The sequence below is a fragment of the Lepisma saccharinum genome, chromosome 19, assembly GCF_977018435.1.
Source record: "Lepisma saccharinum chromosome 19, izLepSacc3.1, whole genome shotgun sequence".
Taxonomy (NCBI): domain Eukaryota; kingdom Metazoa; phylum Arthropoda; class Insecta; order Zygentoma; family Lepismatidae; genus Lepisma; species Lepisma saccharinum.
In genome coordinates, this window is record NC_139247.1 from 61,038,667 (window position 1) to 61,056,299 (window position 17,633).

Below are 17,633 nucleotides of genomic sequence, written 5' to 3' on the forward strand. Positions count from 1 at the left end.
TATAGTCCTTATAATTTTGTATATGTAAACCTTGCCCTTGTTTAGTAGAACCACGAGCAAAATAGTGATGGGTCGTTCGTGAACGAGTCGTTCAAAAGTAACGACTCTCTCTTGTGAGCGGTGAACGACTCGTTCACCAGAATTGAACGACACGTTCAAAGAGTCGTATGTGTGCCACGACTCCTCCGCCCGCCAAGCAACTATTATTCCATTATTCACTCTCCTTTCCACGAATTTTGCGAGGAAGGCGCATGCGCAAGTGTATACTCGCCTGGCGGCCGGAATTTTTTAAAGAAAGCAAGTCGATTCTGCGGGCAGCAAATTGGGACTGGAGAGGAGTGGGAGGGGGGGGTCCTCTCTGTTCCTTTTCCGTATTACTAGTTGAGTAAAGCTGGCTGAAACGTGCCGTGTACGATGAGAGGGGAAGGAGCATGCTCGCGAGTCGACTCTTTCCTTTGTTCAAAGAGTCGTGGCACACTTTAGCGACTCTTTGAACGAAGGAAAGAGTCGACTCGCGACTCGCGAGTGTTGTTTGCAGAGAGAGAGAGAGAGCGCGCAACCTCAGCCCATGACGGGCAGCGAAGAACAGCCAACAAATTTGTCCTGTAGTTTCAAGATCGGCCAAACCATTAGCGCTAAAATTACAAGAAATTAAATGTTAGTAAAAAATATTAGGGGAGTCTTGTAAAGATTTTGGGAAGGTGTTAGGCACAGACCTCTTGATTACAATATTCCGATTAGCCTATTTTGAGTTGTTATTGTTTAAGTCCACTTTATGTGCAGATAGGATAGTCGGGACTGGACCTACAGTTTAAAGTGGGATCCGAACCTCCACTTTGTATTGAACACGGTACCCCTTGATTACCGGCGACGTTATAACTACGTCATCGGGGAGACCCGATTAGCCTATTGGAGCATAAAAGTGGACTTATAACAATTTTTGCCAAGCAAACCATTTTAATACATGACAGCGTTAACCACTATGCTATTAAAGTGAATCAGAAAAGGGAGGCAGTAATTTATAATTTGCAACACAAAATACTTAGTGTGGAAAGCGATTGTTACTTTTAATTATTTTTTAAAGCGCCGGCCTCCATGGTGGAGTGGTTAGTACACCTCATTACTCATCCTGATCTTCGCGATTACCCAAAAAAAGTGACAGAAAGGCGAAGTAAAATAAACCAAATCAATCAACCAATCATTATTTTCTAAAGCAAGATCAAAGACAATAAACACCTTTTGTTTTATGTTACTCCAAATCCAAAAATGACGTAATACAAGCAGCAAGCACAAGTTCAAATTATAAACCTTTAGTGAAAATAACAAACATGTATTAAAACAAAAATTATAACTTACAATTTTTTATATTCAGTTAAGAATTACCTAATAGAACAAACCACATGATAATGAATTAATTATAAGTGGACTCGTGAAATGAAGGTCTTTTTATATTTGAATACTACATTATGTTCTGTTTTTCTGATTTTTTAATAAAGAACCTGAGAGACAAACACACGCTCACACACGCAGTTATACATAATTTCTTATAATCCGATCTATAATAGATATTCAATTTGTTATAACATTAATTTAATATAATACAAGGAACAAATTTGAAATTATGCGTGCAACGGTGGGGATTTCCCCTCTAACGATCATATCATGCAATTTCCCTCTCTTTCTCTCTGTATGCATGTGTACATACATATACTTATATATTATACACGTAAGATTAGAAGATTAAAATTTAAATCACATTGAAATGATAACGTTATTAGAGACGAATCACAAATTTACACCAATAGAAACACAGCATTATATACAAAATAAAAGTAAAACACAAATGAAAAGCAAAGATAAATATGAAAATTCAATGCGCAAAATCATTGCAAAACAAAAATGCAATCAATAAAATTAATATTGACAAAACTAACTCAAGTATTCTATAATGTATGCCGGCGTGGTTAACATATCAAGGGTCTCGAGAAATATAGTTTAAGGGATGTAAGGGATGATCCTTCCACGTAGTACACCCAATTGTCAACCTCAGTTCCACATAGTACACCCTGGACTGCATTTTGCAGACTAACGAGGCTCTGGCGTCTATACCTACGGCCAGTATAATTTTCGTAGGAATGTGTGTGTGTGTGTGTTGTCCTGTGTTTTGTCCTTATGTGTGCAGAGTGCCTTTACAGCCTCAGCTTTTAACCGGTCAGATTATTTTAATATTTTAGTTACTACAGGACATTACAGTTATGCTATTTTAGTTCTGGTAAGGGGCTGGATCCCGTATAAAGTGAAGGGTGCAAAATAGCCTAAGTGACGCACACAAAATTTTAAATTCATATTCAATCATAGCCTTTAGTGTAAAACAGAGATGTGATGGGGAGGGCCGGCCCCCGTGGCGGAGTGGTTAGCACATCGCGGCACGAGGGCAGGGAATCCTGAGGCCGATATTCGGTGGAAACACGTAGCGGCTCGGGATACCACTTTTGCCCAGGCTTTGCTCTTCTGCCACTTTGGCTAATCGCGAACATGAAAATCAGTGATGATATAATGAAATTGATGAAGTGACACTCAATTCCGAGATTCCTCTTAGCGCACTGTTCTAACCACTCCTCCACAGAGGCGACTGAAATTGTTGGAAGTGAATCAGTTTCACAAGTAGCAGGGCATTACAAAATCGCAATGAAAACAGGGCCAACCCTTCCAAAGTTGGTGAGATGATGAGAGACACTCTGTGTAAAATGTACTGTCCGAGAATCTCGTCTCATTGGAGTAACGATACCGATTTATGCTTTGAAATCGATAAGCGAACAAGACCTGACAGGTGTTTTTAACTTGAAATCAAATCACGAACAAGATATGCATTCTCATTCACGAGTTGAAACGATGTGCCAAGTCATCTTGTCTCACCACGATACTCGATCGAGTTGCTCTTCCGCTTCGTGCACATGTAAACCTTTTAATTTACACGTTCAATTTTATTTATCCAAGAAAACAAATCTGTTAACATGAGAATGAACAGAAGAAATAAGCTACTAGTTATTTTCCCATTAAGGAACAAACAAATTTTAAAATGCTATAATTTCTTATAAATTAGCATGCAGTAATTATATTTTATAATTTATTAATTCAGTTTTAATATTTTAACTGCCTAACACGCTTTGTTGTATTTTATGCATCTTTTATACCTAATTGCTTAGTATTGACAGCGAGGATGAATGAATTTTACGTACAGATAAGCTAATCGGGACTGGATCTACAGTTTAAAGTGGGATCCACCAGGTATCGTTACAAGGCAACGACGGACGATGGATGGTGATTAGAGTAATTGACAAGAGGTTAAATACAGATTACCACTCATCTCTGGGCTGGGGTTCGAACCCGGAACTTTCGGTGTCAATAGGCTTACTTTGAGGAGGGCGACACCACTTATCTGTCACTCCAAGATTATTTCAAGCTGGCCAACATAGAAACCAAGAAACAAAGAACATGCACCATGGAGTATGTTTTATTTATGTTATTCAGCCATCCTTTCACTCCTTGTTAAACCCTGGTAAGGAAATCGCTTCCTGTCTCGGATTCGATCCTCTGTGGAGGCACCTTGCTCAGTGATTTAGACCCCCAGTTTAAAATGTAGCTTCAATCCCGAGCATAAAGTGAACTTTAAACATTGTCTGACAAAATCGTTTTCATATGACGTGAAATATTTCATTAACATTAACGTGTAAATATTTTACTAATGAAAACAGCATTAAAGAATAAATATAGAAGTTTAATCATAAATCTCATCGTACATGATACTGCAAAAAAGCTTTTATTGAATGACTGCAGAATTAGGAACAACTACGTAAGATGGACATGGGTCATGTTCACGAGTGATATAAACAGCTGTTGGCCATCTGCGGTGAGCCTACGTGTTAAGGTGTTTTGCTAGTAGAGAGCAACATTGAAAAAAAATACATACGTATAATTTGGCCCGCTTTATAGAAATTCGATCATACATTATGATATTGGCAGAAACTTATATTGAATGACTGTAGAACAACAAAAACATGGATATGGGATGGACATGGATAATGTTCAAGAGCGATATATATTTCTTAAACACAGCTGTGAGCCATCCGCGGAGAGCGAGCGGGTGGATCCTACTTTAAACTGTAGATCCAGTCTGCTGGCGAGACTGCCGCCGCCGCGCCTTGTGTAAGAGAGCTCGCGACTCGCGAGCGAACGATGAGTGAGGAGAAGAGTCGCTAAGGCGAGCGAGTCGTTAAGGTGCTTAATGACTCTTCGTGCCGACTCGCGAGTCGTGAACGATGAGGGAGGAGAAGAGTCGCTAAGGTGCTTAATGACTCTTCGTGCCGACTCGCGAGTCGTGAACGAATGATGGGGAAAGAGTCGTGGGACTGTGCTGTGACTCTTCGTGCTGTTTCAAGAGTCGTGAACGAGCGATGCTCGTGGAAATGCAAGCATGTGTCGCAGCGCAGATCTGGAGTGCATTTTGTTGCGATATTAAAACCAGTGATCGAATGCAAAAAAGGAAGAATATGTAAATGCACGTTATTACTAATAAAAGGTTGATATAATTATATAGCATTTCTGTGTATGCTATCGTACTGCATAATTTGCATTATCCGCAGCATGAAATGTAAACTGAAACAAGATACAAATATAGAAAATCTCACTCATGAGGCAGAGTAATGAAAACAAGTATGTGTATAAAAAAAAGTATAAATTTTGTTTGTGTGTGTGTGTGTTTACTGTTTACACATATATGTATATCCACACACATACAGAATCGTATTTGTATTTTTCTTATTTTATGCCGCTTTTCTTCAAATTTTAAGTAATCGCGACGATGAGGATGATGCGTGATGATATAGATGAAGGGACACTCGTAAAGAATATCCTTGCCCAGACCGGGACTAGATCCCGGGAACTTCTGTGGCAAGATCAAATGTCGATTACTTCAGAATCTTGGCCTCTAGTCGGCTACACGCACACACACATACACAAAAATGCAATACAATTTATTAATCTTGAAGGACGTACGTTGTGTTCGTTAAATACAATCATCTGCTTCAACACCACCTACCCCCTTCCCCCTCTTCAGGCATGTGTTTCGAGAAAAAGAAGCTTGGCGACTCTTTTGAACGACTCATTTGAACGATTCTTCTCAGTGAGCGAGCGCTCATGAGTCGACTCGCACAAATGAACGGCTTGAACCCATCACTAGAGCAAAACAACCTGCGCAGACCTGCGACTCCTGTACACCGTACTCCCGCGAGTAGCGGAGGGGGAGTGAACCATGCTTCCTTATGGCCCGAGCTGGAGGGACGAAGGGAAAGCTGCGCGGAGACTTTTCGTCCCAAGGTTTTTTTTCTTCTGGGGGGTCGCTGTGACCCCAATGAAAATTGTTTCTTCTGTATTTCAAAATTTCCCCACACCGTGGTGCTGCAAGTCTCAGTACCTTTCAGACAGCGTGCTGTGACCTATTGAGAGCTACGGTTGTGTTGCTGCAGTACGTGATAGTGTAGTGGCAGTTGCGTCAGAGACACCCCACCATACTGAAAACTTAATTAATTTCAAGTGTAGGCAGTATTGTTCCACAAGGAACAATACTTCAAGCAAATGAACGCTAATGCTCTCAACAGCTCACAGCACGCTGTCTGAAAGGCAGAGACACTTGCAACACCACGGCGTGGCGAAATTTCGAAATACATAAGAAACAATTTTCATTGTGGTCACAGTGACCCCACCATTCCAGTTACGGGTTAAAATAGCCTAAAAAAATAACAAAAAAGAATTACAAATTAATTATGTACATACATTCATGTTTTTAATATGTGTTCTCTTCTCATTCATCTCATTTCCTCTGCCCTCACATTCAAAACTATATTGTGTAACTTGCAGCACGCCAATATGTAGTGACTGCGCAAGAAATATGTGCGTGGATTGTTTGTAAACACCTATTTATTGCGGTTTTGTTCAATTGTGAGATATATTCATTTTAAATATATTTTTTATTTACTATTGTTCCTGACATTGATACGTCATATTTTTTTTCACAAACATTGTCATCCATGATCCAGGTAATAACAATATTTGTTGAAATCACTGCATATTATTTGTTAAAAATAACATGCATGGTAAAATAAAGTTTCTACATGTACATACAGAACCTTAGAGTAGGCTATTTTTTACATGATTAATTTGTAAATATAGCCAAATATTACGTTTATTTTTGATTCAATTGTTTTTTATTATTTTTGTCCTTTCTAATTTGGAAACCCCACCATACCAATTGTGCAACAAAACATGCACCATACCGGTTAATTTAGTGACTATTATTATTCTTTGCAGGTGTATCGCATTCGTAGAGTCAAGTGTTACGTAGGAGCACAGAGTTGCAACGTGCTGCCATCGGGGGGCAAAATGCACAGTAGTGACGTTGTGTTATGTTAAATTAGAAATGGCTGAAGCAGCAGTTGAAGACCCAGTGATCTCCCGATTTTTCTGCCATAAATGCAGTCGAGAAATTAGCAGCGTGTTACCTGTAAGTTTATGGAGACTAATCCTTTTCATTTGTGAAAAAAATAAACTTGATTATTGGCAAGTTACGACTGATAGAGGTGTAGCTTGTTAGGCCTATTTGGGTCAATAATCCTAACATGTCTAAATATTTTTTGGTTCTGATTTTAATTTTTGAGCATTATTTCGATTTATATGCTAATGGAGTTTTATATATTTATGTAACTTGTACAATTTGTGATAGTTTGTGCGCTCGGCATGTAATATTGTGGGTAATTGCATGAATATGAACTGACAAATCAAATTGCTTTACGTAATGCATGTCTTAACGATAAAATAAAATAATGCCTATTTTTTGTTGCTTTCCAACCAAGCTGTAATGTACTGTAATGAAAATGAAATTTTCAGATATATGTGGATGTACATCTCTATCCTAAAGGATGAGAGTTAGTGTGTGCAAAACTCTGTAAAAATACCATGTCATCTGCTAAGTAACAACATTCAAATACGTTATGAATAGCTTTACTGTGCAGATCTATCTGCAAGTGTTAGCTCATTTTTGTGTTCAATTGTCGAAGAAAGTTTGGCTTTCATGAAAACACGAAGAATGGTAGTTGAATATAGTGTTGTCAGACGTCTCGTTTTTTGATAAATTCCTTGCCCCGAAAAAGCTTCTACACATCTATTTGTCCCGCTTTTTGATTTTTTTCCCTTTCTAATGAGAAAAAGTTTCGCCCCAAGTTCCTTTTGTTTTATTGCGATTTCATCATGCTAAAAATGCAATTTTTACATGGTTCGATTTCGATGTATGTCTGTTAACACATACTGCGGAGTTTTAGTGATTACTTAAGATTTTGTTCAATATATGCTTTCGTGGTTAGGTTAGGTTTGGTTCCTTTAGCATCCGATTCACTTCTACATTCATACCCACCCTTCTACGATATTTACTGTTGCTTGTCGACGGAGAATATCTTGTCCATGAGAGGTGCGTAAGGTAATTTTCGAGTCCAAACAGTGCTCATTACTTTAAGGAAGGTTCAAATTTCGTGTGACAATGATTTGCAGAATTCTACGATAATTAGTGTTTGTACTAGGAGAAATCATAAAACAATCTGAACTGTTACCGGTCTTTTTTTTGTGTAAGGCAGTGTTAGAGTCTGTATTATTATTATTATTAAAAGCAGTAAAAAGTATTTACATGAGTTTATGCATGCATGTGTACAGTATACTCATCACATGACCTATGTTGATGCCAGTACTGCAGCATGAAATTATAGTTTGGGCACAACTATTATCACCAGTTTATAATATACCATATTGTGGTAGTTTCACTAGCATCTTTTATTAATTACTTAAGATATTCACATATCGTCAAAGTTTTGTGAATTAAGATACTTCTACTAACGATAAATATTAGTATTATTATTGTAGAGAGCAGTTAACCCACACACTATGGAGATTTATAATTCACACTGAACCTAAGCAGTGCAAGAAAGAAACCCCACAGTGTGATGAATCATGAAACCTGGGTTAGGTAGGCTACTGGTAACGGTTCCGATTGTTTGATTTTTTTCAAATTCTCTTAGCAGGAAGACTAATTATCTTAGAATTTTGGCAAACATTGTCACACAAAATTTGTACCTTCCTTAAAGTAATGAGCACTGTTTGGATATCAAAAAAAGTTATTTATGTTGAAAAACAACTTTAAAATTACCTTACGCAAGCATGCATGCTTCCCATGGGCAATGTATATTCCTGTTGACAAGTGGCTGTAAGTATCGTAACTAATGTAGAACTAAATTGGAACCTTAGTAGAATGCATTTAGGGACATTTTTTTAATACTAAGAGAACCAAACTTTGCCTGCCTAACCTTACTACGAAAGCATTTATGTTCATCCTAGCATGATGAAATCGCAATAAAACAAAAGGAACTTGGACCAAAATTTGAGTAGCTTAGGCCAGTTAGAGTGGTTGCATTAGTATTTCTGCACTTTCTGTAAAATCTAATGTCACAATAGGGTCAATCCATACCGAATCTTCCAGCAATGCTTGACCATTCTTTAAAATATTCATATTTTTTTTTGTTCTAACCCTTATGCAAAGGTAGTTAAAGTAGGCATTATTTCTGAAACTTGACTTCGTTAAAAAAAGGCAACCATTTTTTGTTTCATCTCTTTCGGCATTTTTGGCCTTTTCAAACAGTTATGATAATTATAATAACTTAGCTAAGGAAAATGATAATCAGAGATCTAATTTTTGTACAGGAAACATATACATCCAAAGTTTTAGCACAAAGTATTTGAGCTCTGTTACTAATTTTTTCTTTTAAAATTATCTTTTTCCTTTTTTTTCTCTTCAAAGTTTTGGACGTCAATGGCTGTATCTAATCCAACTCAACTCTCACAACTGAGTTAAACCACATTTGGAATAAGTGTCATTGTTCCCTCACTTGCCAATCGTTGAGCCTTCTAGCATAAATCACGCAGCAGCGTTGCTATCTGCTGTCAACTCCCTTCTGTTTGGAGAAGCGAGACCGCAAAGGAGCTGCACAGGAATGTACACACAGCACACTAACCACTACCGTGATAATTATGAAAAACAAACGTCTTGAATGACTTAAAAAGAAGTGAGGAATAAAGTTGCAACACCATGTACAGCTCACCGCTCACAAGAAGATCCCCAAGTGAGGGGTGATTGGGAGCGACTGTGAAAGGAAGGACCGGTTCATTTGCTGATTTTAGGGGTAGCAGAAATCCTTCTGCTATGGCTTTTGGAAGTGATTGATTTGCGTCAATCACGCAGAGCGTGTGTCCGCAGCAACAGTTTGCTGCTTTTCTTTCAATGGCCAGAATACTTTTGTATTTCTTATCTTGTGCATTATTTAGACTGTATTTCAAAGAATTTTAAAAATAATATACGGCAACGATTTTAGGGTTACCAGATGACCAACTTTAAAAAAGAAGGCATTTTTAGGTTGGTTGCAAAATGTTGTTAACTTTAGACGAAGACACACGTTTTGTGCCTACTGATGTTTTGGTGGGCTTATAGATCACACACCCCTGTAAAATAATTTTACCCCATTTCCGTATTACTAATAATAGGCCTCGTTGTAGGCAAATGTCTAAATATTCTAATATTTATTCACTATGCTCCTAATATTATACGGTTGTGAAGCTTGGTCTCTTGCTTTAAAAGAATAACATCAATTGACATTCTGCCTCAGGAGTTTTTTCTTCCAGGCCTAAAGTCGGGAATCCGTTTTTGTAAGTCATCACTAAAAACACATTTGCATTTTGGCATGGTTCAGATCACTGCCATGTAACAACTATGAGTACGGCAGTTAAAAAATACTGTTTATTTCTGAATTCTGTCATGAAACAAATCAAAGTAAGCTCCGGCTAATTGCATATTCTTACCTATTGTTAGAAACTTGCTGCTCACCAAGAGCCACGGTAGATGTCACAAATGCTTTCAAATCAAAACCTCACGTGGTGCGGCGGTGACAACAGAAGAGATGCAAAGGTCCAACAATTTTTATTTGTTGCAAGAAAAGTTTATTTTCTTTGCCCTTGCAACTGAGAGTGTTGTATTTCTTTACTTTGAAGGAAAACTGAAACAATATTAACAATTATTTACAAATAACATTTTGTTACTAATCTTGAAGTTAAGCAGTTGTCTACACCGCAGATAATGGGATATTTCCAAATTTTCCTAAAAACCCACCTGGAGCATTTTTAATACCCGAAAAACAGGATTTGTCCAGGTAAAAGAGAACTTCTGGTATCCCTAAATGACTTGCGTCGGTGCACTGTTTACAGCGAGCTCACATGTGTTTTACACTCAGGGTGCACACCCCCGACCCTAATAGTCGAGTTGCCTGTATGTATGTCATTTCACTTCCGTCACAGATCTTCTCCTGAGCGGTCAGTTGTACGGAAGCGCTGCTTCTCTGTTTTTTTGGCTCTTCGCTCACTAGCAGACTACATTTGCATCGTGTATGATTGACACAGAAACTGTCGAGCGATCTCTAGCGCAGGAAACGTTACAACTTTGCAACAAACATGGTTTAAGTGATAGGTGGTGAAACTTCTCTGTGTTACATTGTATGCAGCATATTCGCCTGCAGTACAGGCTGCAGCAAGTGAATATTGCAACATGCAGAATGTATACATATAGCTCTTTCGTGAGTGTTCCTTCTTCAATGTCATCTAATTATTGTTCAATCTGTTCATCACGATTAATCTATGGACGGAGAAACATGATGTAAAGTACGAGAAATACAATAAAACCAACAATGCCTCCTTCCTTCCTGTAATTTCCTCCATAATGACACAAGCTACACTAGTAAATCCCAGGCAAGAAGTGGATATTGGACCATCAGTATATTCAAAACTCTAGCATGATCTTGCCATGCTATAAGCATGCTGACTCTTTCATATTTGGTTTTGCTTTGTGGGAATGCGAGAAGGCGATGAAATACATGATAGGTATAGGAGAAGTGTGTTTTTCCCCAACCTTCTGTGGCTGATCAGCATTGCAGTGAGTGTTCCAGTATTGAGTCTAGCCTAAAGATATCATTTCAGAAATATTTATTTACCAATCAACTTGACTTATGCCTGAAGTATCATCTAACAGATAGATATAAAAGGACTACTAACAAAATAACCTTTGCCCAAAAACTATCACGTACCTTCCCCTCCATCCCTCTCCTACTGCGGACCATACTTTCTGCAGTACCGCCATTTAATTTTTGAAACAAAACAGAGTTGAAAATTAACATAGGGAAATTGAGTTGAGTCGCATGTGAATCCACAGTGGTAGCGTTCCAACAGTTGCGCAACCGAAAATAACATCCATTTTTTCCCAACGCATAAGGTTTTCCCACAAATCGCCAAAACAAAATGGGCGACAAAACACTTGAAATTAATTTATTTTTCACAATTATCTGCAATTTGAAATTTTTCACACATTATGTTTTTGATGAAAATAGCCAAATATCATGAAGTCTACATTTAAATTCATTCCCAGTTGATGGCCATTTTCCAAAAGTCAATTTGGACTATTTCAAAATTTGAGCCCTTTGTGATCCATTTGTTCATGTTTATCACAGTTGCTCACTACTCTCTTTTTGCTTCCTCATCATGTTTGGTACTCAGTGTCAATCACGTGCAGTTTTCAGCCCAACAATGAAAACCAGGTTTCTTTCCGGTCCGTGTCAAAAAGTAAACAATTTTTGTGTGAAAACAGTGTAAAGTAGTGGTCTTGTTGTGATTCCGTATTGTGCTAAGTTTTTATCCTTTACTTTTTGATCCCAATTGCTGTGATCTCACAAATGTGGCTACTTGAGGTTGTCTCACTTCACCTGATGTGAAAAAGAAGCAGAGGAACATCACTGTCTTTATTACATTAAAAGTTTAGTATCCCCGAAACGTCTGAAATTCCTTTATTTTCTTCTTTTTCACATTGGTACTTACGTATTCTGCATTCCTAAGGATTCTTGAAGGTGCCGTTTCATTTTTTTCACGCAAATAATCTCAATTTTGGAGATATCGAGTAATTCTTGTTTGTTCGTTTTCGCTTGCATTACACGCAATATGGCGGAGAAATCTTGAGTAGCGTTGTCGATGATCAGTGGTTATGCAGTATTGCAACCTTCTTCATCGAAAAATACCTACTTCCGTGTTATTTATTTTGTATTTTTTTCCAGGTTCAATAGCCCCACAAACCATTCATGGATAGTCCCACATACCATGCACGGCAAGGTTAGGTTAGGCAAACATAGTTAAAATTGTCATGTTCTTGGAAAACAACGGTGTGGTTGGAAACACTGAAGGGGGGTTACATCATCGAACGCACGCAACATTTGTTTCACGTAGTGGAAGGACATAGAGGCAACAGCTTTCGTGCATTGGAGAGACATTAATCTTCAAAAAATACATGATTTACCGGCAAAATAAATTATGCTATGGGAAAAAACACTTCCACAACCTTTCAAAAGTGTACGGAAAGTCAGTTCAGTAAGTACTTTCTCCTGTAAAATTGAAGAAATGAGTTTCGGGCATACTAAAATTTTACCTTTATTACTAACGTTTATTATACATTATTTGGAGTAAAACTTGGTCAGGACAAGTCTAGTAATTTTTCTCCATTCCCTTATGATAATTGCCTTGAACACACTAAAATCACCAGATTTAAGATTTTGTGACCCAAAAGTACACTGAGATTGGTCTCTTGTAGTCTTTTAGGAAAACATTATGTATGTTGAAAGGTCTTATTACTTATCTTTCAGGATTTCACATGCCCAAATTGCAATAGTGGATTTATCGAGGAACTAGAACCTCCACCGGATCTTGCAGATGACAGTGACACAGAAATGGATGAGGTTGAACCATATGAGGTTTGTGGAGTGGCATTGTATCATAATAGCACATTAATAAGTAAGATGAGTTATATCATTGTAGGATTGCAGGATGTTGTGACATGCTAGCTGTAAATTGTAATTTCCCATAATCTCAGGTTAGGCGGGTGGGTTTGGTTACATTTTCCACATGTAATTTTTTTATGTTAGGTATAGGCCTACTGTTTTTTTGTATGTTTTAAATAACACTGTCTTTGATTCTCTGTAATGAAATCTGTGTGTGCCACTTCCTTCCTATAATTTACATGGATGTAGATTTCAGTTTATATCAAAATATGGGATATTTTAGATATATAGCTGTGGTAGATGCTATTTCCTGCTGTCTTGTGATATCCTTAAGAAAATGGCATGTCCATGTTACTTTTGCGACCATCAGGAATAGTTATTCATCTACTCCCTCCCATAATTATAGTCCAGTATGCCAAAATGGTAGTACAGAAATGACAGACGAAGAGGCAGATGGAAAGTAGAATTTGTACTGATCCTTGAGTAGTAAAGTTGTATGACTCATTCCCTTGTTTCATGTTCTTCTTCTGTATACACCAATGTCACAGTTTGAATATCGGACAATTATTATGAGACAACAAACAAAGGTGTACCAGACAATAATTATGGGACAGAGGGAGTATATCATAAAGTTTGCTAGTTGAATAGAGTAAGTGTCACTAATTTTGACATGTGTTAAATTTAAGTTCAAATATTTTCCTTCTTTCACATGCAGGAAATTTATGCAAACTATTTTTAAATAGTAACATACTTCAACATTAATACTGATTGATGCATAATTGTGAAATAAAAATTTGTACTTTGCAGTTCAACCTCAGATTGGGTCATGATGATTTCAATCTACTGTTGGGTGGTACCGATACCCGAAGACCTGCAAGAGGCAGGGCTCGAAACGGCTCAGACATGCACCGTTCTGGAAGGTATGCGATCCATCCTCCCAGGCAAAGAGTATTAAGAAACAGGTGAGACTGTTGAGTTTGTGTTGTATGCATGCATGATTGAATTCTTTGGGCCAGATCTCAATCTTCAGTGGGCCGTAACATCCATGGTTGTCTGTCTATGAATGGTTGAGGTTGCTGGAACTACTCTTAATTTGGGGAGAAGGATGTCTTGTGACCTTATACATATGTGTGATTTATCTTCCATTCTTTGGCTGTAAGTAAACTGTAAATTTAACATTGATATGCGTTGGAAATATAATTAACTGTCTTGTGTACATTTTATTGGATTTGGTGCCAATTTTAACCTTGCCAAGCATTGCATCTTTAATTTGACAAATTCCCAGCATTACATTTCATACAAAGCATGCAAGATCTGTTCTTGCTTCAGAATACAGGACATTTCATAGTATTTTATAATGTACAAGAAATCTCTCACAGACACAATGAACCACTTGACACTCGCAGAAACCTATTGATGAACTTTTGCATGGACATTGCCCTCTTCTCAACTCAGTAGCAACAGCCAGCAGGCTGTTATTTTTAGCCCCTCAGATGACATTAAACAAGAATGAATACATCTTTGTAAGATGATCTTGTTTGTAAGAAAATGGGTAGTAAATATTTAATTTCTACGCTTGTGGCAGATTTATTCTTTTCTCTTCAGATCTTAATGACTTTCCTTTCTGACAAAAACACACTTGAAAGGGGTGGGGAGGGGGTGATCCGAAAAGAAAAGCCTATAATTTCTATACATACCTTGTACTTTAGTGCAAAAATCTGCCAACTTGTTTTAATTTTCATGAATATAAAAGTATAATTCATACATACACATACATTTTCTTTTGGTGAGACAAAACCTATTGGAGTAATCACATTACATGCATTAATTAGGGAACCACAAACCGTTCATGTTCCTCAGGTGTATATTTGCAATTTTATGTTGGATTGATAGAATCTGTTATCACTATCAATGAATTTTATGTCTGTTTCAGTTAAAATGTTACATCATTCCATCCCTGATTTATTTTCTCATTGAAAGAGACCTGATTTTACCTTCTTTTACTGCACTCAGAAGTTTTGTTTAGTGTTATAAGTGGTTTTTGAACATTCAATTTAAAATAATTCCTGCATACAGTACTATACTGTTACAGACATCATGAAGCCAAAAAAATTAATAATTTTTTTAGTTCACCTCATTTCACACAGGTGAAGCTCAGAAATGTGTTATTTGAATGGAATTTTTATTTCATGTACTAAGTACATTTTTTAAATTAAATTTGGAATTTACTTTTACTCACCATTTAACACCGAAATGTTATTTTACATACTGGTTTTCGTCCTGAAAATAACTCTGTTCTGAAACCATAATTTTGAACTTTTATTCACCATAAATGTGTGTCCTCAATGTGTGTGCAAATTCTCACCATAAGTGTGTGTTTCATGCTTTTATGTTCTTATTCTTCCTTTTTATTATGCATACAGTAACTTAGCTCAGCCTCATCAATCATCAGTAGCACACTTTTCAGCCAATGTACAGTGTAGGATTGTAGTTATGGGTTTTATATCCTTTATTTACTACTATCAACAGGCCTCCCCCATGGTGCGGTGGTAGCGTCATTGCCTTGTAATCGAGGGGTCCCGGGTTCGATACCTGGTGGAGGCACAAGTGGTTCGGATCCCACTTTAAACTGTAGGTCCAGTCCCGATTAGCCTTACTGTGCATAAAGTGGACTTAAAACAGCAACTCAAACCAAACCAAACTACTATCAACATTAATTGTACATTTCCACATGAATGTTTCATTAACGTGATCTTTGTAGTGTGTAGATGAAGTATAACAGCATGGCTTAAGAAGATTGAGGGAAGAAACAGTACTGAGACTTTTTTCTTAATATGCCACACCTGGCCCTCAGTTTTTAAAATTATTTTTAATAATGCATGCATCAACACAATTGCTAAAAAAGTGAACATGGCACCTGAAGTTTCATTGATAACTCTGTGTAGTTGTGTGTACATTTAACCTCCTTTCCGAAGGCACCCAAATGTCAACTCCCTTCCACGTATTACACCCTAGATTGCATTTTGCACACTAACAAAGCTCTGGCATCTGGATTCTCAGCCAGTACAATGTTTGTGTTGTCGATATATGTTTGGGATTGTCTTTTCACCCATGTCATCTTATCACCATTCACCCTTATCTTTGCAATTAGCCAAAAATGGCAGAAAAGTGATGTAAAATCAATCAATTAATTAATCTGCTTACCACTTCCATAAGCAAACATGATAATTTTTGTCGTTGAAATATTAAGTGTTTATGTGCATCATATTCATTTTATGGTCAATTATATCGGTGAATAACATGAATGGATGTACATTCAATATTCTTGTTAAAAACAACACAAAAACTGCACGATATGAGATACCGTCATCAGAACCTCGGCAGTGTCTTCTTCGCTGTCTATCGACTAGCCCTGATGATGACTCGGAGATGGAGTCGAAAGCTCGGACAAACTTTTAAAGTGTCTCATATCATGCTGTTAATGTGTTGTGTGTAGTTTTTAACAAGAATGTTGCCGACACGTGACGTAAGAATGTTAATCATTTAATATCTCGCATATCTTACACATTGTCTCTTGCATATTTTTTTTCATTGTTTACAAGTATTGTTACTCTAGATGAAGCATAACAAAATATATGCCAAACTTGGTATTGTGATAAAGAGAATGAATGAAAAGATGGAGATGGTAGAGGGTCATTCATGTATTCTCAGTTGCAGGTTTCAATTTCCAATTCAGATGGCAGTGTTTTTTCTAATCATCACTGTTAATCCGATTGTAGAGACATTGTGTTCCAAAATGTACTCATCAATATTTAATCAGAGACAACATTGCAAGGAGTGCACATAATGTAAAGAAACTAACAATGTTCTCATTGATTGTGGGAATTTGGTTCACATTTGTGAACTGAGCTTATCAGGCCCCATCAGAATGGATATGAATGCAAGGCTGGCAATAGAGTTTAGATATATCCTGTGCTGTTCTTAGAAGTGGTAACAAACAATGTACTATATACAATATAAAATTTACTTGATTCAAATACAGTAGACTGAAATAATTTTAATATTTCAAAATAATCACAAGTTTTTAATTCCTTTTGCAGGTCAACAAGGGGAACCAGGCAGTTTGTAGCTCCTCCAATCGAGAACATTCTTCACGACTTCATTATGAACCTAACAGGAATGGGTTTGGGCAATTTAGGTGGAGGTCAAGGAACGACTCCTGTGTAAGTAGCATGTATTTGCTTGTAGTGTTTGAACAGTATGTTGAACATACCTTTGGAGATACTTTTCTAGGTACGTGGATAATTGCAGTTTGTAATTCAACTAATATCAACTGTGGTATTCTCTCTCACTGCTATTGGTGTCATGATGTTTACGGAAGATTTAACATTTACATAAAATCTGCTACATATATGTTGCTTGCTTCACATCTGAGGTGTCTTGGATACAGGTATGACATCTGCCACACTTCTAATAATGTAGGCAGACCATTTTTTACCAAGGTTGAGTCATTTGAATGCAAAATTGAAGACTTAACACTTATTTATTACTATGTTAAAGGAGTATAGTTTGATATGGAAAGTTATTTAGAACTACCTGAAAAATCTGGAAAAAAGTATGTGCATGAACTACACTTATTTTATCTTCTGTGGTGTTTTAAGAAGATTAGTACGT

The 17,633-nt window shown here is 37.2% G+C and overlaps 1 protein-coding gene across 4 annotated transcripts in view; it reads left to right on the top strand.

Moving 5' to 3' along the window:
• Window positions 1–17,633, top strand: part of Iru (E3 ubiquitin-protein ligase Iruka) — a 63,956-nt gene that overhangs the window by 4,723 nt on the left and 41,600 nt on the right. For 3 of the 4 annotated variants that reach the window (XM_083140920.1, XM_083140922.1, XM_083140923.1), the window contains exons 2-5: window positions 6,367–6,559; window positions 12,825–12,932; window positions 13,767–13,921; window positions 17,060–17,182. In XM_083140920.1, coding sequence (XP_082997046.1) covers window positions 6,476–6,559; window positions 12,825–12,932; window positions 13,767–13,921; window positions 17,060–17,182 — 470 coding nt within the window. In that variant the 5' untranslated portion in view covers window positions 6,367–6,475. The remainder of the gene's footprint in view (window positions 1–6,366; window positions 6,560–12,824; window positions 12,933–13,766; window positions 13,922–17,059; window positions 17,183–17,633) is intronic. The other variant, XM_083140921.1, reaches the window with a different exon arrangement.